General features: G+C 37.3%; 5 protein-coding genes across 5 annotated transcripts; 4 read left to right on the forward strand and 1 right to left on the reverse strand.

The window, feature by feature from the left end:
- Positions 331-1,326, forward strand: LOC104724215 (uncharacterized protein At2g29880-like). Its single transcript, XM_010442671.1, has 2 exons — positions 331-687; positions 766-1,326. The coding sequence occupies exons 1-2, from the start codon at positions 331-333 to the stop codon at positions 1,324-1,326; spliced, it is 918 nt and encodes a 305-aa protein (XP_010440973.1).
- LOC104728313 lies at positions 2,132-3,555 on the forward strand. Its single transcript, XM_019231944.1, has 3 exons — positions 2,132-2,335; positions 2,759-2,954; positions 3,058-3,555. Exons 1-3 carry the CDS (start codon positions 2,132-2,134, stop codon positions 3,528-3,530), a joined length of 873 nt encoding a protein of 290 aa, XP_019087489.1. The 3' UTR covers positions 3,531-3,555.
- Positions 8,438-10,265, forward strand: LOC104724216 (indole glucosinolate O-methyltransferase 1-like). The gene is made up of 4 exons (XM_010442672.2): positions 8,438-8,986; positions 9,102-9,412; positions 9,530-9,594; positions 9,682-10,265. Exons 1-4 carry the CDS (start codon positions 8,517-8,519, stop codon positions 9,982-9,984), a joined length of 1,149 nt encoding a protein of 382 aa, XP_010440974.1. The 5' UTR covers positions 8,438-8,516; the 3' UTR covers positions 9,985-10,265.
- Positions 12,276-12,833, forward strand: LOC104728314. Its single transcript, XM_010447311.1, has one exon. The coding sequence runs from the start codon at positions 12,276-12,278 to the stop codon at positions 12,831-12,833; it is 558 nt and encodes a 185-aa protein (XP_010445613.1).
- LOC104724217 (jacalin-related lectin 44-like) lies at positions 19,568-22,666 on the reverse strand. The gene is made up of 6 exons (XM_019232715.1): positions 22,553-22,666; positions 21,959-22,183; positions 21,104-21,538; positions 20,582-21,007; positions 20,016-20,483; positions 19,568-19,924 (listed from the first exon to the last, which is right to left on the reverse strand). The coding sequence occupies exons 2-6, from the start codon at positions 22,160-22,162 to the stop codon at positions 19,676-19,678; spliced, it is 1,782 nt and encodes a 593-aa protein (XP_019088260.1). The 5' UTR covers positions 22,163-22,183; positions 22,553-22,666; the 3' UTR covers positions 19,568-19,675.

Below are 26,434 nucleotides of genomic sequence, written 5' to 3' on the forward strand. Positions count from 1 at the left end.
TTAATTCAGATTGTGATTTGGTAAAAGTGTTATTGACTAAATATTCTTTATGGATATTCTACATTTTCAAATTTTAAATTAACATACACTCTTATCAATCATATATCATAAAATCCCTAAAAAGTAGTATTTGTTACACTTACTTCTCCTATATAATATTGGAGATCCTTTCACTTCTCAAAAGCAAAACAAACCATCTCACGAAAACAATTTGAAGTCATCTTTCGTAAGTTCTCTGTTTTAATTTTATATAGTTACTTACACTCCCATGTTTATTCATTTCTTTATGTTTTTTTTTTTTTTTTTTTTTTTTTGCTTTTTCTCTTTAGAATGGATACCGGAGAAGGGTCGCACACAAAAACAAAAACCAAGAAAAATTCATATAATTCTTGGACATATGAAGAGTGTCAAGAGTTGCAGGCTACATTAGTTGAAGCTATCAAACGGGAGTGGCGTGACAAAAGCGGTTCGATAAATAAAGCTACGGTAGAGACAAAGATACTACCAATGCTAAATAAAAAGCTTAAATGCAATAAGACTTACACGAATTACTTAAGTCGAATGAAGACTTTAAGAAGGGAATATAATGTGTATTCTGAACTCTTACGCTTTAGCTCTGGTTTTGGATGGGATCCCATCAGAAAACAATTTACAGCTCCAGATGATGTGTGGGCAGCCTACTTGTTGGTAACTCTAACTTTCCCAAATTTAAATATATTTTAATCACGATTGATAAATAATAATTAATGTATGATGTTTTTTCAGGGGCATCCAAGGCATGAAAACCTGAGGACCAACACTTTTGAAGATTTTGAGGATTTACAATTGATTTTTGAAACTGTTATAGCAAAGGGAATCAACACGTTTGGACTTGGTAGTGATTCAAATGCTGAAACTTTTGAAGACGAAGATGATGATCTTCAAGCAAGAGATGATTTGGGGGATGACGACGAGGTGGATGAAGTCTCTGTTAAACCAAAGTTACCTACTAGGAAAAGAGCTAAAACCAGTCGTAATGGAGATCCATTAGATTCAACTAATAATCATGGTGAGTCTTCAGAGAAGGTATTAACTGAAATGGTTGGAGTTAGCACTCAGATTATAAGTCTGATTCAACAAAGAGAAGAAAGACAACAAAGAGAAGTTGAGCTTAGAGAAATTCAGAAAAAAAAGAATAATGTTTGGGATGCTGTCAAAGAGATTCCTGATTTGGAAGATCATGTCCGCTATGATGCAGTAACCAAAATCCATACGTTGAAAATGAAAGACGTATTTGTGAGCATGTCTGTCGAAGACCGCTTGGGCTGGATTCTCCGTAACACTTAGCGTATTATTTTTTTATTTTCTGTTGAATCGAATAAAACAATAGCTAAGTTTAAAATAATTATTCTAATAGTAGTTTTTTTTATTTTAAATTCTCACTTTTCAATGTTGCTTTTTTCCTTAAAAATCAGAATAATAAGTGCTTAGTTTTGAAGTTTAAATAATCATAATAATAATAATAACATGTGTTTTTGTTCACCTCTGGATCACGTACGCTTTACACGAGCTAAACAATTCGTGCATCAAAAGACAAATTCGTTGACAACTGTTATTATTTACAAGCTTACACGAATCAAATAATGCAAATATCTATACATGGTCGAATGTGTGATTCCTTTAAAGCATATATATATGTGAAAGAGAACACGTAAATGAATCCTTGCTAAGTCAATGATACCAAAAGAAAAGTCCCCAAAATTAGGGAAACAATACACGTGTATTAAGATTTAAACAAACTTTCAAATTCAAAATATATAACATATGATTTTTTCCTACTATATCTCATAAGAATCCCTACATATTAGTCTTATTAAGATTTAAAATTTCAGCACTTATATATATAACTTTTCTTTTCTGTTTCTAGATCAGTCGACTAACATTTATATTTTCAAAACAAATAGAAGAGAAGAAGCCCACATCAACCAAAAGCTGTTCGTAAGCTGTTTCAAGAGGTATATATTTGTTCTTCTGAATCGTTACTAGTTCTTGTTGTTATTGTCACTGCACCCAGTTGTGCTGAAGATATATTTGTATTATATGGGAGACATGGTCATAATTACTAATTTGTTTTAATAGGTTACTTTTTTAGATGGATCAAAATGACCATGAAGAGGAAGAGGACACAAGAGTGCATGAAGACGATGATTTTGATGTGGACGTATCTTTAATGGTGGTAATGATGACGGTAGGAGCTCAGATTCATAACACACGACAGCAACTCACGGGTGGTGATTATATAGAACGTCCCATTCGTCGACCAGTCACACAGCTCGGAGAAGAATATATACAAAAGGTATTAAAAGATGATTCCGAAGATTTTCGGGTGCTGTATCGTATGATTCCAGATATGTTTTTGAAGCTGTCTAGAATTATCAGAGACAAAACTGGTTTACAAAACACAAAAAAATATCTGTCGAAGAGATGCTTGCTGTCTTCATGCTCACAGTTGGACAAAATGCAAGATATGGCTACGTGAAAAACACATTTCAAAGGTCCAAGTTTGCAGTGAGCACAAGCTTTAATAAAATTTTAAAAGCTCTGCTTATTATAGCTCCAAGTCAGATGGTGAAACCAGATGGTTTAGTGCCACTGAAGATCAGAGAAAGTACACGATTTTATCCATATTTTAAGGTGCATTATTTCATCTTTTGTTTAAATTGATTCTTTTAGTTTTTTCTTCATAGAATTTGACTCTTTTTTTTTGCATGTATTATAGAATTGCGTTGGAGCGATAGATGGTACACATATACCAGCAACAGTAGTTGGGCGTGAGGTGGCAAGCTATCGCAATCGAAAAGGAACAATATCTCAGAACGTTTTGGCTGTATGTAACTTTGATCTGGAGTTTATTTACATTCTGAGTGGATGGGAGGGTTCGGCCCACGATTCAAGAGTGTTAAGTGATGCGTTAACTAGAGGAACTAACAAGTTCCAAGTGCCCAATGGTAAAACATTTATAAATTTTCTATAGATCATATGTCTTATATATAGTAACATATATCATCCAAATTTCAGGAAAATTTTATCTAGTTGATTGTGGATTTGCGAATCGTCTCAGCTTTTTAGCTCCATTCCGAGGTGTTAAGTATCATCTACAGGAATTTGCTGGTCAAGGTCGTGATCCTGAAACTCCATATGAGTTATTTAATCTTCGCCATGCTTCTCTGAGAAACGTGATCGAAAGGATATTTGGAATCTTTAAATCTCGTTTTGCTATTTTTAAATCAGCATCTCCTTTTTCTTACAAGAAACAAGCTGGATTAGTCTTAGCATGTGCAGGGCTGCATAACTTTCTTCGTAGAGAATGTCGATCGGACGAAGGTGTGTTCCCTAATGAAAATAATGCAGTTAACAATGGAAATAATTCTGTCAATATAGATGAAAGTGATAGAGAAGAATCTCTCGAGACGCAAGAGCAAGACAGAGAAAATGCAAATAATTGGAGACAATCTATGGCCGAAGACATGTGGAAAGATGCTACGATTTAAAAGTTCATTGATAGATAGATTTTAGTTTTCAAGTTTTGCATTTAATAAAATTGCTACATCTAATAAACTATTGTAGTGTTTGTTTATGTTGAATTTTAAACTCCTAGCCTTCGTGGATAGAGGATGAAGGAGCGAACTTATCCATTTCAATTTGTTTCTGTTGTTTCTGTTGTTTTGAATTCAGTTCTTTGTTTTGTTTCCTGCAGTTTTTGATTAAGGTGATATTGGTTGTGTCATGTCATGGTGTTAGCACCTATCTTCTTCTCGCCTCCGTTGCTTGGCTCTATCTTGTCTTTTCTTTGCTTACAACTCTTTAACGATTGGGAATACAACCATCAGCGATTGGTGTTTTCCTCACGTCGTCCCTTCCAGCTCTTCTTTTATTCATGCGTTTTCTACAACCATGACATGCTTGATCAGAGACCCGTTTGTGATTTCCACCACTCCGCGACGTCTCTTTTTCTCTTCAACTAAAACGACGACAAACGGAAACAAAATAACTTCGGCTCGATCTCTTTACTCTCATTAACGAAAGATGACAACGTGTTTGCTTTTTTGGTGCCTGCAATTTCTGCTAAGGTTGTTGTGTGCTCGTGATGCTCAGTTTGCTTTTTTTTTTTGTTAACGTGGTGAAAAAAGAAATAGAGAAATTAGTGGAATTGATATCTTTTCAATTCTGTTAAAAACTCTCTTTTATTCTATTAAAGTGTTGCAAAATATAATTGATAGAATTAAAAAGAAAAATTTGAAAGCTTTTAGAATACTTGAAAATCTATTGTTTATGTCTTCAAATCTATTCAATCAAATTCTTTCTTCCAATACCCCTAGTTTAAATTTTAAATCGGTTTGCTAGACACTATCAGTTCCAAAACAATTTTGAATTAAAAAATTTATTACCGTAAAAAGGATATCAAACATTAGAAAAAATAAAGAAATATTTTGTAGCGCGGGTGTTATTCTAATATGCGATTAAATTAACATATGCACGTACTTTTCAATGAATAATTGAAGAATTAGTTTGTCAAAAAAAAAAAATTGAAGAATTAATTTTACAGGACACATCTGAAGGATGTGATACAAGAAGAAAAAGGATGCATTCAGTTCTGCCCACGGCATGGGACTCTACGAGTACATTAGGATGGACGAACAATTTGCTGGTATGTTTAACCAGGCAATGTCAGAATCTTCTACCATGCATGATCATGAAAAATATTTTAGAAGTTTACAAAGGATTAAAAAATGTAACTACTTTAGTTGACATTGTTGCACCATCAGAACCAAAGAGTGACGACGACAATTTCTCTAACATTGTCTTCGGTACGGACATGTTGATGTTAACACAATGTTCGGGTGGTGAAGTGAGGTCATTTCCTCAGTTTGAAGTTTAGCCTCTGCTTCGGGGTTTCATAAATGTGAAATAACTGATCTTTCTTATACGTATTCTGTTATGGAATTCCACAAATACACGATTCAAAGTTCTGGAGAGGGAATAACACGTTGGGATACAGTTATAATAATCGGGCGCGTGTGCTATACGCGCGGGCGATTTTTCTCCCAGAATCTTCGCCGCTTGAACCCTAGATCTGCCAGTGCAGGCTCAAGGTTTTTAGGGGGCCCTCGGCAATTTTTTTTTGAATGAAAGACCAATTTTTTTTGAATCTCTGTTTTATGTTAAAAAAAAAATATGTATTTCATTTTATAATGGTAAACACTTGATAAGATTATAAAAAAAAATTTGTTCTACGTTGAAGTGAGTTGAAATAATTATAGAGAAGATAGAGAGTTTCTTTTGGTTATTGACTCGTAAAAATAAATCGTTAAAACATATTTTAATGAATTATTTTTATGTTACAAATTTTGTTTTTGCCTTTTTTATCTTATATTATTTTTTTGTGTCCCTTTATCTTGCATTTTTTTTTTTTTTGCCCTTTTATTTTGCATTAGTTTTTTTGTGCTCCTTTATCTAGCATTATTTTTTTTTGTGCCCCTTTATCTTACATTATTTGTCTCTTTAATCTATCAACCCGGAGGCGGTCGCACCCCTTGTCCCCCTATCTAAGCCGGCACTAAGATCTGCTATGCGTCTCCCCTGTCCGGTCACCAGCTCTCCTCGCCGTGATCGCGAGAGGATCCCCGGTCTGACACCGGAGCTTTGTGGTTTGGTTCATCGGAAGCTCCATCTGTAGAAGAAAAGGTATCGGCTTGCCTGAAATTTAACTTTTGACTTAGGCAAATTCATCTCCTTGGTGGTCTCCCGCATCCTCCGGTTTGTTTTGAAGACGACAAATCTGATGTTGTGAGGCTCCTCACGGTGCTATCTTGGCGATGGTCTTGCGCTTCGTGGCTGTCGCGTAGCTGCTCAAGCGGCGGTTTGGTTTCTTCTCTGGCGAGTGGTTTAGTGGGGGTGGGAATTCTATTAGCTCACCTCTCCTTTCTGTTGGCGTGCGGTGGCTCTTCTACAGTGGTGGTCCGACGGTGCTCTGTTTCACCGTCAGGCGCATGGATGCTTTGGCTCTCTTTCCCTCCGCGGCTACCACTTGTCTTCACCCTCTGTGTCTTTTCTCCCGCCCCGTGTTAGTAGTCGTTGGTTTCCCTGGCTCTTTAGCTTACTCCGGTAAGCTTTGCCTCTGTTGAGTGTTTGCTGCATTAGGCCATGTTGTTAGTGCTTTGGAATCAACCTCCGGATGTTTCGATGCTCTGCTTCTGTCTTCACTGGGGGTTTTGGGCTAGCTATGTCTGTCATTTCTTGTGGCTTCTCTTATAGGGCCGGCTTCTCTAACTTCTTCAAGTCACATTCGAATTCATTCCTCAGCTCACTTCCCGAGCCAAAGGTGTTGATTGATGATGATGACTGGTGCTTTCCGAGACTTGTTTTGCTTCTGCAGGTAACTTGTTAGTTTCGTTTTGGAAAGAGTTGTCGGCTCTGCTTGATCAAGGGTTTGAGGCTTCCCGGCGTCGCGGTAGCTAGCTGTATCTCCATGCATCTCCTTAACATGTCACACCTGTTTTCGCCGTAGCGCTCAAGTTTATTGCTTCCTTCGCCGCAAATGTCTTCAGCCTTTGTTTCAGCCTCTTCGGATTAGTGTGTCTCTAGTTTCAAGCTTCAAAAAATCTCAAAGTGTTTTTAGTGTTTGATCATGTGAGATGCTGGTGCTAGTATGGCTTTTTGCGGATGTGAAGTTGATAGGCTCTGTGCTACTGACTCCAAAGGGGGCTTAGGATGGAATTAGTAGAGTGAGTAAGCATTGCCTGCCTCATTAAGCTCGGTGGTTTCGCAGTCACTTACTTGTCTCGGGCTACCATTGAACGGACTACTTCCTTGCTAATCGATCAAACGCTTTGCATCTTTGTCATATTTTTCATTGTTGTTTTGATTTCTAGGCTCTCTTTAGGGATTTGTTTTTATCTTGCATCAACTGTCTTCTACCATTATCATTATGCTAATGGTTTGAATTTGATGATTTGGTGCAGGAATGTGGTATGCTTCCATGTTTTTTATTCTTTTTTTGGCATGGGACCATGTAATAGCTTATGATTAATTGTGTAACTCAAAACTTTCATTGTGAAATGAATATTTACATTCTTATCAAAACAAAAAAAAAAGTTCTGGAGAAAAGAAAATGATTTCGTGGGAGGAGATTATTATGATCTAAATATGTTTTACATAATGTTTTAAAAAACATTGTTAATATGTAATGAAGATTTGTCGTAATGGTTGTTTGTTTTTCTATCAAGATTGTAAGAAGTTTGTATTATAATAAGAAAGTCTAATTTCATATTTTCATATATGGTGGCATGTTGGGAGAAAAGAGATAATTTCATACAGCGGTTACTTGATCAAGTCATATTTTCATATATTAGATTGGAAAATTGTTGCTACTTGCTAATATTGGTTCCATCAACTTCTGTTAGATTCTCTTGTGCAAAACTAAAAGAAAAAGTGGAATGTAGCAGCAACAATGGGAAGGATCGCAACAATAAAAAACCAACATTAACCAAAGAAACAATATCAATTCAGATTCTCATACAGCTTTGTCAAAAATGGATAGGATAATCACATACACTAAAACAGAATGTACAAAAGATATTTGGACTTTATGATGAGAGTAGGCCTGGGCATATTAACTCGTTACCCGCCTCGTACTCGGCTTGAAAATTCAAGTAATCAGTCGGCTAATTTCATTACTTGCAACTTGCTAATATTGGGTCAAGTATATCAAGTAATTTTCATATCAAAATATCGTATGCATTATATCAATATTATATCTTACTTAAGCAGATTACAGTAACATTTAATTATGTAAAATTTGATTATTATAAATTACAATTACTAATTTATAATAATCAATTTTTACATAATTAAATGTTATTGGAATACAACAAACAACAACCAACACCAACCAATTCATGAAACCCCTTTTTATTCTAAAATACTACAAATTGAAATTAAATTATATAATACTAAATAAATGTAAAATTAAAAAAAAAGTACAGAAAATTATGCCGCAGCACCGCTGGTTATCTCGTAGTTAAATAACATACCATAAGTACTGTGTCTCGTATTTCTCCGTCTTTATTAAATAATATATGATAAGCGTTGTGTGTCGTATTACCAACGTTGTTAATAATATATGATAAGCGTTGTGTGTCGTATTACCAACGTTGGTACCAACGTAACAACGTTGGATGTTTTACCTACTTTATGTAAAACCACAGTATTATACTATTATTTAACTTTTTATATTTTTTACCTACTTTATGTATAACCACAGTATTATTTAACTTTTAATATTTTTTCAACTATCTTAATGATTATTTATCTAAGTTTTATTTATTCAAGTGGTTAGGGTCTTAAGGATGGTTGAAGACACTTGGTTTGAGATATCTCCCTATAAAATGGCACTCTAAGTCCAACTGTTAAAGCCATCCTATCTTCCTAGTTCCTTCCCATCTCTACCTTCTTCAATTTTCCAACCAACAACAACAATGACGAACCATCTTCAAGAACCCTTAACCACTTACCCTAAACCGGGTCTAACCAAAGAACAGGAACAACTTGACGAAAAGTTGATGAGCTTGCAAGCGTTCAGGATCACCAATTCATTGGCTTTTCCCATGGTTTTCAAAGCTGCCTTGGAGCTTGGCGTCTTTGACACCATCTCTGCGCTAGGCATAGACGCGTGGCTCTCCTCTTCCGAGATAGCTTTTGCTCTCCCTACCAAGCCCACCAACCCAGAGGCGCCAATCTTGTTAGACCGGATGTTACGGTTACTCGTCAGCCACTCGATCTTTAAGTGTCGTATAGTTGAAACCGGGGGTAACGATCAAACCGGAATGACCCAAAGGGTATATGCAGCCGAACCCGTTTGCAGGTTTTTCTTAAACCGCGGTGACGACTCGGGTTCGCTCATGACCCAATTCATGTTGCTCCAGAGCGAGGTCTTTTTCAAAACTTGGTACGTACCTCATTTATTTGCAGATCAGCCAATTTATAGTAGTTGATGGCCTCAATTGTATCTAACCGGCTAATTGATAACCTTTGTACTAACAATTGAAGAATTAATGTTACAGGACACATCTGAAGGATGTGATACAAGATGGAAAAGATGCATTCAGTTCTGCCCATGGCATGGGACTCTACGAATACATTGAGTTGGACGAACAATTTGCTGGTATATTTAACAAGGCAATGTCAGAATCTTCTACCATGATCATGAAGAAGTTTTTAGAAGTTTACAAAGGATTCAAAGATGTAAAGACTTTAGTTGATATCGGAGGAGGACTTGGCACCATAATGAACCTTGTTACTCGCAAGTATCCTGAAATTAAGGGCATCAATTTCGATTTAGCTGCAATTATAGCCACTGCTAATGTTTATCCAGGTACCTATCATTTAATACAAATTTGACATGTAGAAAACTGAATGGTGTTTTCCATAACCTTTTTTTATATTTAATTATCTAAGTGTATTTAGTCCTACTAAGATTTGTTATATATAGGAGTGGAGCATGTATCCGGAGATATGTTTATAGAAGTTCCAAAAGGAGATGCAATCTTCTTGAGAGTAAGTTATATATACTACATTTGAATGAAAAAGGTTACTGAATAAAATAAATATATTTACAAACTAAGATGGATAAAATGTTTGTAGCGGATGTTACGTGATTGGAACGAGAAAGATTGTGTAAAGATACTAACAAACTGTTGGAAGAGTCTGCCGGAAAAGGGGAAAGTAATAATAGTTGACACGGTTGCACCATCAGAACCAAAGAGGGACGACGACAATTTCTCTAACATTGTCTTCGGTATGGACATGTTGATGTTAACACAATGTTCCGGTGGTGAAATGAGGTCATCTTCTCAGTTTGAAGCTTTAGCCTCTGCTTCGGGTTTTCATAAATGTGAAATAACTGATCTTTCTTATACGTATTCTGTTATCGAGTTCTACAAATAGATTCAGAGTTTGCAAAAAAATAAGCAATACTTGATTTTGCGTGGGAGGAGATTATGAACTCAAAAAAAGTTGCTTTGAATGTTTTTTTTTTTCTTCTTTTTTAATTTTTTGTAAGAAAGATTTGTGGTTTTGGTAGTTTGTTTTTCTTTCAAGATTGTGTTGATCATTTGATAAGATGTTTGTATTAAGGCTGTGCAATAAAGTCCAGCTGGGACATTGTACTATCTACAAATAATGGTGAGTATTGTACTCGCTGCTTAATATTATTAGTTTTTTTTTTTTTTTGTGGGACATTGTAACATTGCTCTCTAAACCAATAACAGGATAATCTATGCTTATTATATTATTCTTTATTTTTGGAATATTCACTCGAATAAGTTTCCAATCAGAGTTTATTAAAGAACACCAAACTTTAAATATTTTCTTCATATTATCTCTTTGTTTTATACTTATATATAGAGAAACTGCTCCGTCATTCCCGTGTTCTCCTCTTCTACTTAAGCTTGCTTTTTATCTGTTTCGACGGTGAACGTATCAGAGATTCATCAAGCCCACACTCAACGAATCAGGCTATGCTACAGCTTCATCCCTTCCCCTCTCTCTCTTTTCCGATGGTTTTTCCCAGTGAGGTGTTTCTCACGAGTTACCAGCCTCCAAACGCACAATCTGATACTGCAAATCGCCTTCTTTACCTTGTGCTTCGTCCTTGCCACATGCGTTCATCTCTCTGCTCCTCGGACCTAGATCCCCTCACCAAGCATTTTTTTTGGTCGCAGTTGGACAGGAGCTTTGTGTTGACCTTAGAGCTGTGTAGGACCTTGACAAGCCCTCGAGACCCAATCTATGTCCTTCACAAATCCAGGTATGTTCCAAGTCTTCAATTGCTTTCCCGTAGCATTCCTTTGTGTCGACTTATTGTTTCAATTGTCTGAGGACTGCAATTTTGAACATAATTACTCATAGGTGCTCTGTTGTTGTAAATATTATTTGAGAACCTTGTCATTAGAATTGCTTAGGGTCCCTACCTCAGACCACCAAATACTCTTAACGTCCCAATGTCATCTTGATACGGACCATCAACCACATCTCCACCTTGCCTGCGAATGTGGCGTCGATGCACCTTGAGCTAGCTTGCGGTTTGATGCTTTTCTCAAATCTCCAACACCTCTTGGCCATGACTGTCTGACTTATCTATCTTTCAGTTTGTTATTTATGTTTGCTGTCAAGTTTTATCTTTGAAAACTCTTAAATTTTGCAGTCCTGATTACTTTGTCTAATGAATGAAAGAAAGCCTTGTTTGTTAAAAAAAAAAGAGAGTCCAAAACGATAAAATCAGCATTAGCCGACTACTCCTCATAACGTGGATTGGGGCGTCTAATACGAGCATGCATGTCTTCACATTGGTCTGTAGTACTCAGCCCATCATATACCAATAATGGTGAATACAAAACTTCAGTACTGAATAATTTAACATAGATGAAGATTTCGAGTCTATTCAGATTAAAGGAACATATGAAAGTTAATAGTATTAGAGATACGACAATGATCCTCATTCAATATTCAATATTCAGAATATTCTGTTTTAGGAATTTTCTGTATTGGTTTAACCTAGAAGTTCTATTCATTGAGTCTGTATAAATAGGTGTGTGTAAAATAGCTTGAATATATGAACAATACTTCTTATATGGTATCACAACGAGATTCGATACCCTAAACTTTTCCCCCTTCTTCTTCTTCGCTCTATTCTTCTTCTCTTATCTCTCTTTCTCCTTTTCAGATCTTGTCCTTTCTTGTTCCTCCCTTTTACAGCCGCCTCTATCCATGACTCAAAACACTAGCAGCATTGTCACAACTCATGATGCTCTCAACGTCAATATGATAAACATCACTAAGCTCACACCCAACAACTACATAACATGGAGTCTTCAAGTTACTCCCTACTTGATGGGCATGATCTAGCTGGCTATGTCGATGGCTCCACCTCCATGCCAGCTTCGACTGTCACCGCCAATAATCAGAAGACACTGAATCCAGACTACACCAAATGGCGCAGATAATACAAGTTGATCTACAACGATCTTATCAGCACGTTATCTCCATCCATTCAACCTGTTGTCACCAAGACCACGACTGTAACAGAACTGTGGACCAAGTTTGCTGCCACATATGCCAATCCCAGTTGGGAATACATTCAACAACTTCATCTCCTACTTAAGCAATATCCAAAAGGTGACAAATCTGTGGATGATTATATGAAGGGCCTTACCAATCAATTTGATCAACATTCTGTCATGGCAAAACCGCTTGAACATGAAGAGCAATTTGAGTTCATTCTTGCTGGCTTAACTAAAGACTACCGGTCTGTTATTGACCAGATTGAAGGACGTGAAAAGCCTCCCTCCATCACCGAGGTTCATGAAAAAAATTTCACTAGAGAAGCAAAACTGATGATTGCTGTATCTTCTATCTCTACTTCAGTTCCAGCCTCCGACAATGTTGCCTCACGTCAACACCAATCACGCAACTTCAATGGTAAACAAACTCAGCGCCAGACTCAACCCTGGAACAACACCAACCAGCAAAAATATCAGTCTTCAAGACCTGACAACCGTAAATCTTGTGGCTATCAAGGCAAGTGTCAGCTCTGTGGTTTTTTTGGACATAGTGCTAAACATTGCAGTCAACTACAACAATCCAATCCTGCATCTCAGTCTGGTCTACTCCCGTCTCCTTTTCATCTTTGGCATCCGCGTTCAAACTTTTCAGCAGCTTCCTCCAATCCATGGGTAATGGACATTGGCTCTACTCACCACCTCACCAGCTATCCCTCCAGTCTGTCACTTCATTAGCCATGGTGGTGATAATGTTCTCATTGGCGATGGGACTAGTTTTCCCCTCACTCACAATGGTTCTAGTTTTCTAACCTCTCAGTCTCGTGCTCTATATCTAAACAATGTCTTGTGTGTTCCAAATATACAGAAAAGGTCATATTTGTATATCGCATATGCAATGCTAATAATGTTTCCGTTGAATTCTTCCCAGCTCACTTTCAAGTGAAGGACTTGGGTTCGGGGGACTCGTTACTCCAAGGCAAGACCAGGGGTAACTTATACGAGTGGCCAGCCTCACCATTAACTCTCTCCTCTTTCTTTGCTTCCTCCAAACCAATAATCACTAAGGCTGACTGGCATTGTCGTCTTGATCACCCATCTACTTCTATCACAAACACCGTTATTTCTTGTTTTTCTTTACCCTGCAAATAATCTTTAACCTTAAACACTTTATGTTCTGATTAAACTATCAATAAAGCTCACAAACTACCTTTCTTTCAAAACTCAATTGTCTATTCTCGTCCTATAGAATACATCTATACGGATCTCTGGAGCTCTCCTATTCTCTCTATTGACAATTATAAGTACTACCTTATCCTTGTTGACCATTACAGCAGATACACCTCGTTATATCTTCTGAAACTCAGATCCCAAGTCTATGAAACCTTTCAAGGATTCAAAACCGTTGTTGAAAATCGCTTCTCCACCAAAATAGGCATTCTCTACTCAGATAATGGAGGCGAATTAATTGCTTTTTGATAGTTTCTGTCCACCTCTGGCATCTCTAATCTAGCAACACCACTGCACACGCTTGAGCATAATGACATCTCAGAAAGAAACACAAGCTTGTGGTGGAAACTGGTCTCACCTTACTCACACATGCAGACTTACTGGACGTATGAACTTGCAACTGCAACTTACTCAATCATCTCCCCACGTCTGTGCTTGGTATGGAAACTCCTTTCCAGAAACTCTTTAGAACAGCTCCGAATTACTTAAAGCTTCGCGTATTTGGGTGTCTCTGCTTCCCTTGGCTACGCCCTTACACAAAAAAAAACTCGAAGATCATTCAACGCCCTGTGTCTTCATTGGATACTCTCAGACTCAAAGTGCATACTTGTGTTTACAACCAAATTCAGGCCGCATGTACATCCCCTTTCCTTTAATCAACATCTTCCTCAGCCAAATCTTCTTCAATCCCAAAACTCGCCTCACCACATTTCCATCCATCACCTCCGCCCTTGCCTCAGCCGCCACTGTTCTCGCCAACGACGCCAAGATCCATGAGCTCAACTTCTCACCAGGTCGGAGAAGCTTCGACAACGACACCAGCCTTCGACACGCACAAGACAATCTCTGCTCTGCAACATCAGGCCCTACATCGGCCCATTCTCACACAACAGCGTAATGAGTTTCTAGTAACAACTAGGGAACGAGTTTTGGAGGCTCAACAACGGATGAAGCTTGCTTATGATAAAAATCACAGATTTTGTTGAATTCAGTATTGGCGATTGGGTCTGGCTCAAATCTTAACCCTATCGACAACTGACTGTAGAGAAGAAGAGCTTTACAAAATTGTCTCCGAAGTTTTATGGACCATTTGAGATACTGGAGTGAGTTGGCATTGTTTCTTACCGTTTACGCCTTCCCCAATAATGCTAAAATCAACTTAAATCTGAATTGGCTTAACTTGTAATCATTGATCATATTTTAACTGTATGCATCAGACTCTTTATGGATTGACACCTTTTGTACTACAACTATATCAGATTTATTGAAACACATGAATCTTGTTCTTGATCATGTTTGTGTTTGATTGAACGCATTCCTTTCATTTCAAACCTAGTAAAAAGCTTGTTTCAATTTGGCGTCGTTGCCATTAGGGTTTTATTTGTTCGAGTCGAGATTTTCATTGTTTAAAGATTATGTTTTGTTACTTTATAAGGATACTAAATTCTTTGTTTCTCTGCTAGTCTATCTTTAGTTTCAGGTACCAATCCCTCAATCACACACTTGACCTCACACACGACCATTTTCGTATCCAAGCACCTGAACGAGCAGTTATATTCGTTCCAAGGGCAATCAGAACATTCAGAGATACAATGATCACATACAACGTCTCCCAAGAGATCTACGCCAACATAGAGCTCGAATTCTGTTAGAACAGCGAGAGCAGTTAGCCATGGAGCCATCACAATGTCAGAATCAAAAGCCTCTCCCAACACTCGTCTGGGTTCGGCTCTGATACCATTTGTAACGCTCCAACCCCCACCTCTTAGTGGACCCCATGTCCACTCCTAGTCCATGGGCCCACCTTCCTTAATTGGCCTCACGTATTTTCGCTAGGCTTGTGAGCCCCCCCATATCCAACGGTCAGTTTCCTATGTCGAGGAGGCTTTAAAGACTTGTTTATCGTCCCTAAAAACAGCTCGTGATCTTTCCTGTTGTTTTTTCCTCACTCGCACAATTCCGACAATCACTTCCCGGAAGCTTACCCATCCTGAGACTACTCCAAGATAAGCATGCTTAATAGTGGAGTTCTCTTAGGACCTTTGACCAAAAATAGTTGCACTTTGGTGATATAGGTAGTCAAATCAATTCTTTTTAACCTCTCTACAAACTTGGGTGACTCAATTCACCCCCAGTAACAGATCGCAATGTCCTGTTTATGCACTAAGATCACCACCCCCAACGGTGTTAGCCCATGCTCGAGTCCACACTCGTCTTGGTTCCGCTATGATACCAGTTGTAATGCCCTGACAGTCACCTCTTAGTGGACCCCATGTCCACTCCCAGTCCATGGGCCCACCTTCCTAATGGGCCTCATATCTTGTCACTAGGCCCGAGAGTGCATCCATATCCAACGGTCGGTTTGCTAAGTCCGGGTGGCTTTAAAGACTTGTTATCACCCCTACAAATCACCACATGATCTTTTCCTGTATTTTGTCCTCAGTCGCACAATTTAGACAGCCACTTCCTAGAAGGTCACCCATCCTGAGACTACTCCAGCATAAGCATGCTTAATTGTGAAGTTCTCTAAGGACCTTTGACCAAAAGGATAAGTTCACTTTGCTGACATAGGTGGCCAAATCAATTCTTCTAAACCTCTCCGCAAACCGGGGTGTCACACTAAGCAGCGATGGGTGAGGAATAAGATTGTTGGTTTATTTGGTCCAGATAATTCTTGGGATATGTCCTACTCAGGTATGGAGAATATAACAAGTTCTTATTTTAAAAATCTTTTCAAAAATTCTACTATGAGTTATATTCTAGAGATTGTCGAGGTGGTAAAACTACTCATTAAGGACAATATGAACAGGGAGTTAACCAAAGATATTTCAGAATCAGAAGTTTGGAAAGCTCTATTTGCTATGAAACCGGATAAAACTCCGGGACCATATGGAATGACGGTCCTGTTTTATCAGCAGTTTTGGTCATCTTCTAAAGAGGATTTGGTGAGTCTGGTAAAAGATTTTATTCAGACTGGTCAATTTGATCAAAGGGTAAATGAAACCAATATATGTCTGATCTCGAAAGTTGATAAGCCTTAAAGAATATCGGAGTTTCGGCCAATTAGTCTATGTAATGTAAGTTATAAGATTATCTCGAAGATTCTCTACTTTCGGCTCAAGAGAATTTTGCCTTCTCTTATTTCGGAAAGTTAATCGACATTTGTTTTGAGTAGATTAATTATGGATAACATTCTGATTGCCCAAGATTTGTTCCACGGGTTAAAGACAAATAGGTGTTGTAAATAAGATTTCCTAGCTTTTAAAACAGATATGAGTAAAGCTTATGATCGAGTAGAATGAACTTTTTTGGAAGCGGTGTTTAGTCGCTTGGGTTTTGATCGTAAATGGATTGCATGGATTATGTGGTGTGCACGCTCGGTTTCTTACCAAGTTCTACGTAATGGCCAGCCACGTGGTTCCATTCTCCCACAGTGGGGTTACGTCAAGGGGATTCCTTATCACTGTACTTGTTTAATCTTTGAACTGAGGTTTTGATAGCTAATATTAAGAAGGCTGAAAGAGAGAAAAGTTAACGGGTATCACATTAGCTCGTAATTTTCCCACTATCTCCCATTTGTTGTTTGCGGATGATAGTCTTTTCTTTTGTAAAGCAGGGGAGGAGGAGTGTAAGACTGTCACACAAATTATTGGGAATTATGGAAAAGCCTCATGACAAGAGATGAACCTTGATGATTTTTCTGTCATGTTTGGAAAGAAAGTTGCTGAACAAACTAAAGTCCATTTAAAAACTATCATTGGCATCTCTAAATAAGGGGGTATCGGCTCTTATCTAGAAATTCCAGAAAGTCTAGAGGGTTCACGAAATAAGGTCTTTAGTTACGTTAGTGATCGAATGAGTGACCGGGTCAATGGTTGGTCTGTGGAATATCTAACAAAAGGTGGGAAGGAGATACTGATTAAATCAGTTGCTCTAGCCCTCTCCACTCATGTTATTTCATGTTTTAAACTTCCACAGGATTTGACATCTATACTAACGAGCGCCATTTCCAAATTATTGTGGAGGTCTAATGATAAGGCTCGTGGCTTACACTGGGTCGCTTGGGATAAATTATGTAAGGATAAAAATCATGGAGTCCTGGGCTTTAGGGCTCTGGTTCAATTTAATGACATGATGTTGGCTATAAAATATTGGCGCTTAATTAAATTTTCAAATTCTCTGATGACTCGGGTGATGAGGGGTAGGTATTTTCGGAACAAACATCCTTTATTGGCCAAAAAACCGTACTCTCCATCATTTAGTTGGAAAAGTATTTTCTCTACTAAAGGATTAATGGAACGCATTGTGAGGTGGAAAATTGGCTCTGGGTATAATGTTTCGGTTTGGCGAAATACTTGGATGCCTGATCAGTATCCCCATCCAACAAATGGTAGAGGTAGGTTATTAAACCCCAGTTTGATGGCAAATCATTTGATTAATCAAGTCACAAAGGAGTGGCATCTTCCTATCCTAAAGGAATTTATGGATCTAGAGGATATCGAGATTATTCAAAGTTTGTTGGTGAGTAAGTCTTTCAAACAGGATCGACTGGTATGGCACTGCTCTAAATTCAGAAAATATACTGTTAAATCGGGTTATATGCTATCACGCAAGCTGGATGAAGGTGTGGAGTTTGGTCCGACCTGTTCCGCCCTCCGCGATCATGCTTGAAAACTAAAGGTTGCACCAAAAGTTAAACACTTTTTTGGCAAATTACGTATGGTTCTCTCCCTGTGATGGGCCGGCTAGCTCAACAAGGTATTCAATGTCATACTTGGTGTAAAAGGTGTGATTATATGGTTGAGACAGTTAATCATGCTCTTTTTGAGTGTCCTTGATCGCGAGATGTTTGGGATTTGTCACCAGCTCGAGTTGTGCCTGGGGTTTTCCCTATACCTCAGTGTTTTCAAATCTTGATTTTATCTTCTGGAGGGCGACTGGTCACAAGGGAGATTTGGAAAAGAATCTTCAGCTTCCATGAATTTTATGGTCGCTCTGGATAGATATAAACAAAAAACTTATCCAAGGCGTAGAGGCAGAGCCATTAGTTATCATTGATCAGGCTTTGTGTGACAAGTTATTATGGGATAAGACACAGTCTTTCTCAGAGGATTTATCAGAACCCCTACACCATGGGCTGTCCATGATCATTTACCTCATTGTCGGATTGACGGATCTTGGAAAGCTACATATGTGAACTTAGGTTTGGGCTGGTTGTGCTGTAACGCTGAGGATCAGTCCCTCTTATTGGGAGCAAAGTGTCTTCGTCGGAGCCCTTCCCCTCTTCATTCGGAATTTGAAGCTTTATTGTGGGCCATGGACTGTATCCTTTCTGGAGGTTTGACCTGCCAGTGTTTCGAGACTGATTATGCGGAGCTCCTCGCGATGGTGCATAACCCTAACGATTAGCCAGCATTTTCTAACACCATTGATGATTTCAGGTTGCTCAAGACTTCTTTCCCTCTCTCTACCCTGTCTAGGATTCCACGTGCGTCAAATCTGGAGGCGGATTGTCTCGTACGAACAGCGAGATCTCTTCTCTTAGAAACTTCATTTGTAAACTCTTTTCATCCAGTTTGGGCAATCAACTCTAGAGTTTTCTTTTAATTAATGTTTGGTTGAAAAAAAATGTCTCATTTCTTTTAATTTATTATTTTTAAATTTAAACACCCCCATATAATGACCAACTATATACCAACCCGAACTATGTACCGGATAAATTGATTTAAATAAAATATTATGAATAGTATTATTATTTGAGATTGAAGATTTGTTTGTGTAAGTTTATTTTTTTCGTTTATTCAAGTTTGCGTTTATTTTGTGTAAAAATATGTTTCATCCGTGAAATATTTGAAAGTGAAAAAGAATTTTAACGTGGTGGAGAAAGTTTTGATATCTTTCTTTTCTGAGTTTCTAAAATCAAATTCACATCAGTTTCACATTATTATCTACATCACTATACCATTAAATAGATACAGTAATATTTTTTAGACTAATTGATTTAATTCAAAGCATTGCCTAAATTTTTATATGTATGTATGTGCAGCTCAGAAATGTATTATTGAACCAAAACATAAGATGAAGACAGTATGGTTTTGCAGCTTGGGGTAAGAATATCAACACTTACGGAGAACTAGAGAAGCATCAGAACTCAAAATTTAGGAAGCAAAAACTGTACATTACGTGATAGTCCTGTCAAAAGACACACTTATACAGATATAGGAGACGCAATAAGTAGAACAGAGTTGACGATAGGATGTTACTAAAAAATGATTTATTATTATTTATTACACACGCCACTCCATATGAGAAACTCAACACATAGTAGACTTTAAAAAAGTAGGAAAACATTAAAAAACAAATTTAAAACCGTTGGGTAGAACATGAATCCCAAGTTGATGAAGCATGTTACTGGATTTTCCATGGAACCCAACGATCTGGTGATTATCCTTGTGAAACACGAAGGTTGGTGTTGTACCGAATCCGAAGTATGGAGAGTCTCTTTTGTCGGTCTTGAACCTAAGCATGGTTATACCTCCTAATTTATCATCAAAAGTACCCTCCAGTGATGTAATTTTTTCAAACGGATCCAGCTTGAACTGCAAAAAAGAAAAACATCATACATGAAGAATGATAATAAAGTTAAACTATATATCTAGAACTTTAAATTAGGGCAATTGAATGAGTGACCTCTTCAATATCAGATAGCATGGTCTTGTTGCCATGATCATCTCCGATGACCACACTAGCGCTTTTGAAATACATAAACTTGACAAAGCCAATAACGTTTTCGCTTAGTCCAATGTAAATCTTGTTAACACTGTTGAAAGTACCACCGTCGTCCCAAGAAGCTCCTCTGTCACCACCTTGTGCTTCTAGTTTCGTCGCATCAGGAGTAGGAGGAAACGGGCGATAATATGCTCCTAGAGCATTAAGAGTATTACCAACACCATTATATCCATAGAACCCAACAAGAGCGCTACCATTCTTCTCAAGGACAAATTTTCTACCACTAGACACACTTCCATATGTTGGAGAGGTTCTCCTTTTTGATGTTTTGAATGTCAATGACGTGATCCACGTAATGTTGACACTTTTCGGAGCTGCTAAGGTTCCCTCCACAGACGTGATATATTCACTTGGATAGTCAAGCACAAACTGCAATCACAAAAAGCTATGTATAAGCGCCTCAAGAACCGATATATATATGAATGGTCGATGAAATGTTACTTGAAATAGTTTAATAGAATCATGACCTCCTTTTCATTTTTAACATCACGTCGGTAGGGAGTCTTTTCCACTTTTCCGCCATTATCGTACTCAAATCTGACAGTATATACAGTATCAAGTATACTATCAACATACACCTTTTTTACGCCATCATAATTACAACCATCATCCCAATGCAGTCCTCTAGGATCACCTTGGTATTCCAGTTTATTAGGAGTGGCCGTACTGAAATATGCTCCAAGAGACTTTAGGGTTTTGTCGGCATATCCATGAAACCCAACGATCCTATTTCCATTGGATGCAAGTGAAAATTTCCTGCCCTTTTTATACCCCATCATAACAGATCTATTGAGGTTAGTTTTGAGTTGAAGCCCTTGAATGCCTTGAGTCGCATCATTGTAGTAACATTCAACATATACAAGATATTCCTTTTTTGACTGGTTAATCTCAAACTGCAAAATTTGAAAAAATGTTACTACAACATTTAATGATATACTCAATTAAATGGACATTTGGTAATATAATTTCTCAAACATATAGCTACATACCGTTTGTGTGAAACCATCGCCAGAGTCACCACGGATTAATCCACTTTCCAGTTTTCCATTCTTGACATAGTCAGATTTGATGTACAATATGCCTTCAACACCACCTAATACCTCGATCTTTGATATATTTTCATGGTCGAATCCATCGTCCCACTTCTTCCCTCCAATACCACCTCTTGCTTCCAATCTCGTAGGAGTAATCGAAGTGAAGTAAGCTCCAAGAGTGTATATCTGAACCCTATCAGATCCATGAAACCCAATGATCTTCTTTCCTTTGACTGCTAGCGTAAACATAGTACACTCATAACTGTACCCCATCAGTTCAGAGGTCCTGAAATTGGTTTTGAATTGAATAGCTTGCAACGCATAGGACTTTGTGTTGTAGTAAGTGTCAACAGATTCAAGGTGTTCATCTCGTAGATGGTTTATCTCAAACTGCAAAATTAGTGAAAATTAGAATACCACAAAGTCAGCATTAGGCGATGAAAGTGAATTCCTAATTAAATATATCACAAAGTCAGCATTAGGCGATGAAAGTGAAAGCTCGAAAAGGGACTAGCACCTGACCAATTCACATAAAACTTATCTTTGTATTTTATTTAAATTTGTTTATCATTAGCATGTATGTTAAACATACATTTTTTACCTATAAGGATAATTTTCCCTTCATAAACTGAATTAGAAGCAAATAAAAAATGACAAAAACTAAATTATTCGGTTGCCTCGTCATATTTACTAGACCAAAATAACATTGACTTTTATATTGACATATTTTGCCAATATCAAAAAGTCTGTGATTTTGGCCGCGTAGACGCATAAATATCCGATTTTTAGGATATTGATATGTCGACATACCGTTTGTGTGAAACCGTAGTCAAAGAAACCATGGATTGATCCATCTTTCGGTTTTCCACTCTTCACATAGTTGAAATACAAGGATCCTATGCCTTGACGACCCCCTTGTACGTATATTTTTGTTACATCATCATGGTCCGATCCATCATCCCACAGATTACGTTCATCTAACTTGATTCCTTTCGCTCCCAACTTTTGGATCATCTTGAACTGACGATATGCAATCTTTAAAAAAAAAAAAAACATATATAATGTCAAGCGAAGAACCAACACAACCAATTGGTGAAAGGAGCTGCGGTAAAATCAAATTTCTTAGATGAAGCGTGTCAAGCGAAGAACCAACACAACCAATTGGTGAAAGGAGCTGCGGTAAAATCAAATTTCTTAGATGAAGCGTTGATGTATGTATAACCTTAGCGACCATGGATTAATTAACATAAGGTGATATTTATATTTCTACGTACAACTTTAAAAAATATCCTTATTTACGTTTACAATAATAGATTTTGATAAGATCTTACTTAAGGTTAATTAAAACATTGGTGCGAATAAAAAGGCAATCCTGCTAATGGGGGAGAAAAGAAAAGAGCTGACCTCAGAAGATGAAGATCGAGACTGCTGTGTTGATCCGCGCAAGTCTGGCGATAGAACTTGTCTTTCTTTCTTTTTTTTGTTATACACAATTTTTGGCCATTTTTTCCACAATGTATATTTGTATTATGGTAGATGAGGCTGCTGGTTGCAAGATTAAATATTAAATTTGTAGAAAGATAATCTAATTGTAAATTAATAGCAATAATTGTTCAATGACAACGTGAAGTCTTCCTTAAACAAACGATTATTTTAAAACGACCTTGCATCTCTTGGACCGCGTAGACTTTGTTTTTTTCTTTTTTATGTTGACGAACCAACTGGTAAACTTGTAGGTGGAATTGACCATAAAGGGTGTCCACATTGGTTAGTCGCATACCAAACTGATGTGTAATATTTATAACAACCAGTACTACTAATAAGTTTTAAGATGAGCTTGTCATCGAGAGAATAGAGCTAAAATAGGATAATCGAGAGAATAGAGCTAAAATAGGATAAGTATAAAAATCATCATGAATACTATACACTAGATTTTAACCCGCGGTACACCACGGGACAAACATTTATTTTTAGGAATTCACATTTTTTTGAATTTATTTAATAATTATTTTGTATAATACCATTTTGTTAAATTAGTTTGATTATGCATGTTTTATATTGGTGTTGTTAAAAAAGTAGTAAAATAAAAAGTTTATCTGTATTGAAATATGAGACTAATGATATTTTATTTTTTAATAATATCAGTTTGAACCCGTCTTGTTTTAGAACCCGTCCCATAGAGAAAGATTGTTGACTTGATGTTTTGTCCAATAGATCTTGTGATTTACAATGTAGTAGTTTCTTGTATGCTCTAAGGTAAATTTTGAACATGTTTTCAAATAAACTTGTGAAACATGCTTGAGGAGATGGATGTTATAAATCAGTGATAGAAAATATTCAGTCAAGGGCGAAATTATGGCACCCAATGAATTGATCAAACACCTTTAGATGGATTTTAGGAGGATGCAATGAGTGTTATAAACTCAAATGTGAAAACTGTAATCTTTGTTCAGTATTGATAACCTTAATTTGTGATATGAGGCTATTAGCATAGTATTGTCCTCTCTATGAGATATAACTTTTTCTGTATGGATTTGAATTCACCCAAACATTAATGGGCACTATTGGGCTATCAAGCTGTGAAAGACTGTATTATTAAGGAGTTGTATTTACAAATTTGCTTAAAGTTTTGGTCCTCGTTAACTAATTAATTTTGATAATATATATACCCAAACATTAGTGGGGATGTTTGATATATTTATTAACTTAATCCCCTATATTCAAATCATTTGCTAATCATGTTAATTATCAAAATTAATTAGTTAAATTATCACATTCGACATAAAAAGAGGATGATAACACTCTAAAAAGAAAGAGAGCAAAATATTTGCCCGAGTAAAAATACTTTCGCATCATCACAGATATATAGTCGATCTTATTATTCTCAAACGGTTTTAATATGTTCAGATCCAAAGGTTCACAAGCTGCTGAGCTCGAAGCGTGACGATGAAACGATTCCCATGATTCAAGCGTGACGATTAAACCACTGCATTTCTCTTCGCAGATCGCTTCACTACCTCTTCCGTGAACAGCGTCTCCTCTTCATCCTCGTCGGGATCTTGATCGGTTCCACTTTCTTCATCCTCAAGCCTTCTCTTTCCCGTTTGGGCGCCGTTGAGTCCACCTCACTAATCACCAGGTCTGTTTTGTACGCCGTCAGCGATTCTCCGCCTTTCAACATGACATTTAATTCCAACGGCGGTGGATATAAAACCGGTCATGTTCCTGTCGGTCACCGGAAAACTGAGAATTTTTCGGTAGTCATCTCTCGAGGGGAGATGAAGTGATCCATTGTGAAGAGAAAGAGTTTGTGACTAAATATTTGCAGTAAGCCGTTGTGTTTGATGATGCTAACTTGCGATTATGGGTCAAGTATTTATAGGCAATTAATTAGGTTTATTTTTTCACCTTAACACACAACAAATTCAATTGGTTACCGAGTAATTTGAGATTAAATATTCGCATAGTATCTAGTTTTTGAGGAATATGCCAAGCTTATGTGATGATATTTTCTTAGCCATTAATTTGTTTCCTGCATTCGAATTTGTTAATAGAGATTTGAGGAGAAAATATATTTTGGAATTTAATGTGGGAGTAATTAGGGACATACAAAATCGAATGTAGCTGATTTATAGGCTTCTCATAACTTTATATTTTGAAATCAATTATTGTAAAGATATTGTAGAGATTCTTGGAAGAATGATTTTAGAAATTTTTAGTTTTTATTGTAGAAAAACGATTGAAACAAATATTATTTCTACTAATTTTATTTAAAATAATAATTAATGTCAATGGCAGTCTTGTAAATAGGTGGCAACTTCAGCAAATAAATGCTAAATGTACTTGGAAAATGTATATATAGATAGATGAAGACAAAAATAAATTGCAAAATGACATAATTTTTTTGTTTTGAACCTTTAAACAATACTGTATATGCGGAATTTTATTGTATGTATATATGGGTAATCTATAGCTTTAACCATATTAAACATGAAACGACCCGATCCGTTTTTCAATAATAAATAATAGAAAATAATAAATAAAAATAATAATCTAAACTAATGGTCTCATACCCATTAACCAGCTAACCATAAACAACCAACAGCGGAAATAACCAAACGACACCATTAAACCAAATATCAATATATAATAATTCAATAGCCATTAATTCAATCCAACTAACAACAAGTAAAACATTAAACCAGCAACCTAGCAATACTCTAATAACTCATCACTAACAACCTAACAGAAGTTAGACCACAATCAACAAGACACTAGAACATCCTCCTGTTCATCGCCTTGATTCCACGATCACACTTTGCCTTTACCTGCACCACAACACATATGAGATGCATGAGTATTTTATAAATACTCAGTGAGACAATCCTTCCATCTACTAGGCTATACACATACGCAATTGAGATATCTCTAACCATCAAACAACAATCAATAACCAAACAACAAACCAGATATCTACATCGACTGACACCAACCCATGCATCGACCGACATCAACTGGGTACGCATCGACCGACACAAGCTTGCATCGACCGACACATGCTCGACATTGTACGAAATTCCTAGTTGCATTGGCCGACGCCTTCACATGGCATTGACCGATGCTCCTAGGTCAAACTGAGTCGTCCTCGCATTGCATCGACTGACACACCAAGTGCATCGACCGATGCATATGCTGAGCATCGTTTTTCCCCGAAGCTTCTTCCCGGATCTCCGTCCCTAAACCACCAATAACACAAAACCAACAAAAAGCTTCCCAAAGCCTCTTGCAACTCAACAACACTCTAACAAGCAAAATAACACATAAAACAAGCAGATCAGAGAAATCTCAAGCGTAAGATAAGCCATGGTCATGCACTCAGCTTTGCCAAAGAAGATTCTGGACCACAAACAAGAATATACACGCTCCTACGAAAGTTCCTACAACGATCCCAGCTACAGATCCCTACAGTAACAACCTCAAATCTCCAAGAACTCTCAAAAACAGCAAGAACTTCTTTTCTCTCTTTCTTTTCTCTCAAAAGCGGCCAAACTCACCCAAAAAACGACAAATCTCCCTTTTCTAACCGACTCAAGGGTTTCTCTAACCCCAAAACACAGTGTTTAACTTAAGTCGAACCGCACAGAACCGACCTTGCATCGATCGATTCATCCCCTAAACCGGGATTATGGTTCGCCGATGTTACAATTCTCCCCCACCAACATAGATTCGTCCTCGAATCTCGAAAAACCATCAGCCAAGGACTCCCGTGCAACCGTCTCCACAGCC

This window comes from Camelina sativa, chromosome 11 (genome assembly GCF_000633955.1).
Source record: "Camelina sativa cultivar DH55 chromosome 11, Cs, whole genome shotgun sequence".
NCBI lineage: Eukaryota > Viridiplantae > Streptophyta > Magnoliopsida > Brassicales > Brassicaceae > Camelina > Camelina sativa.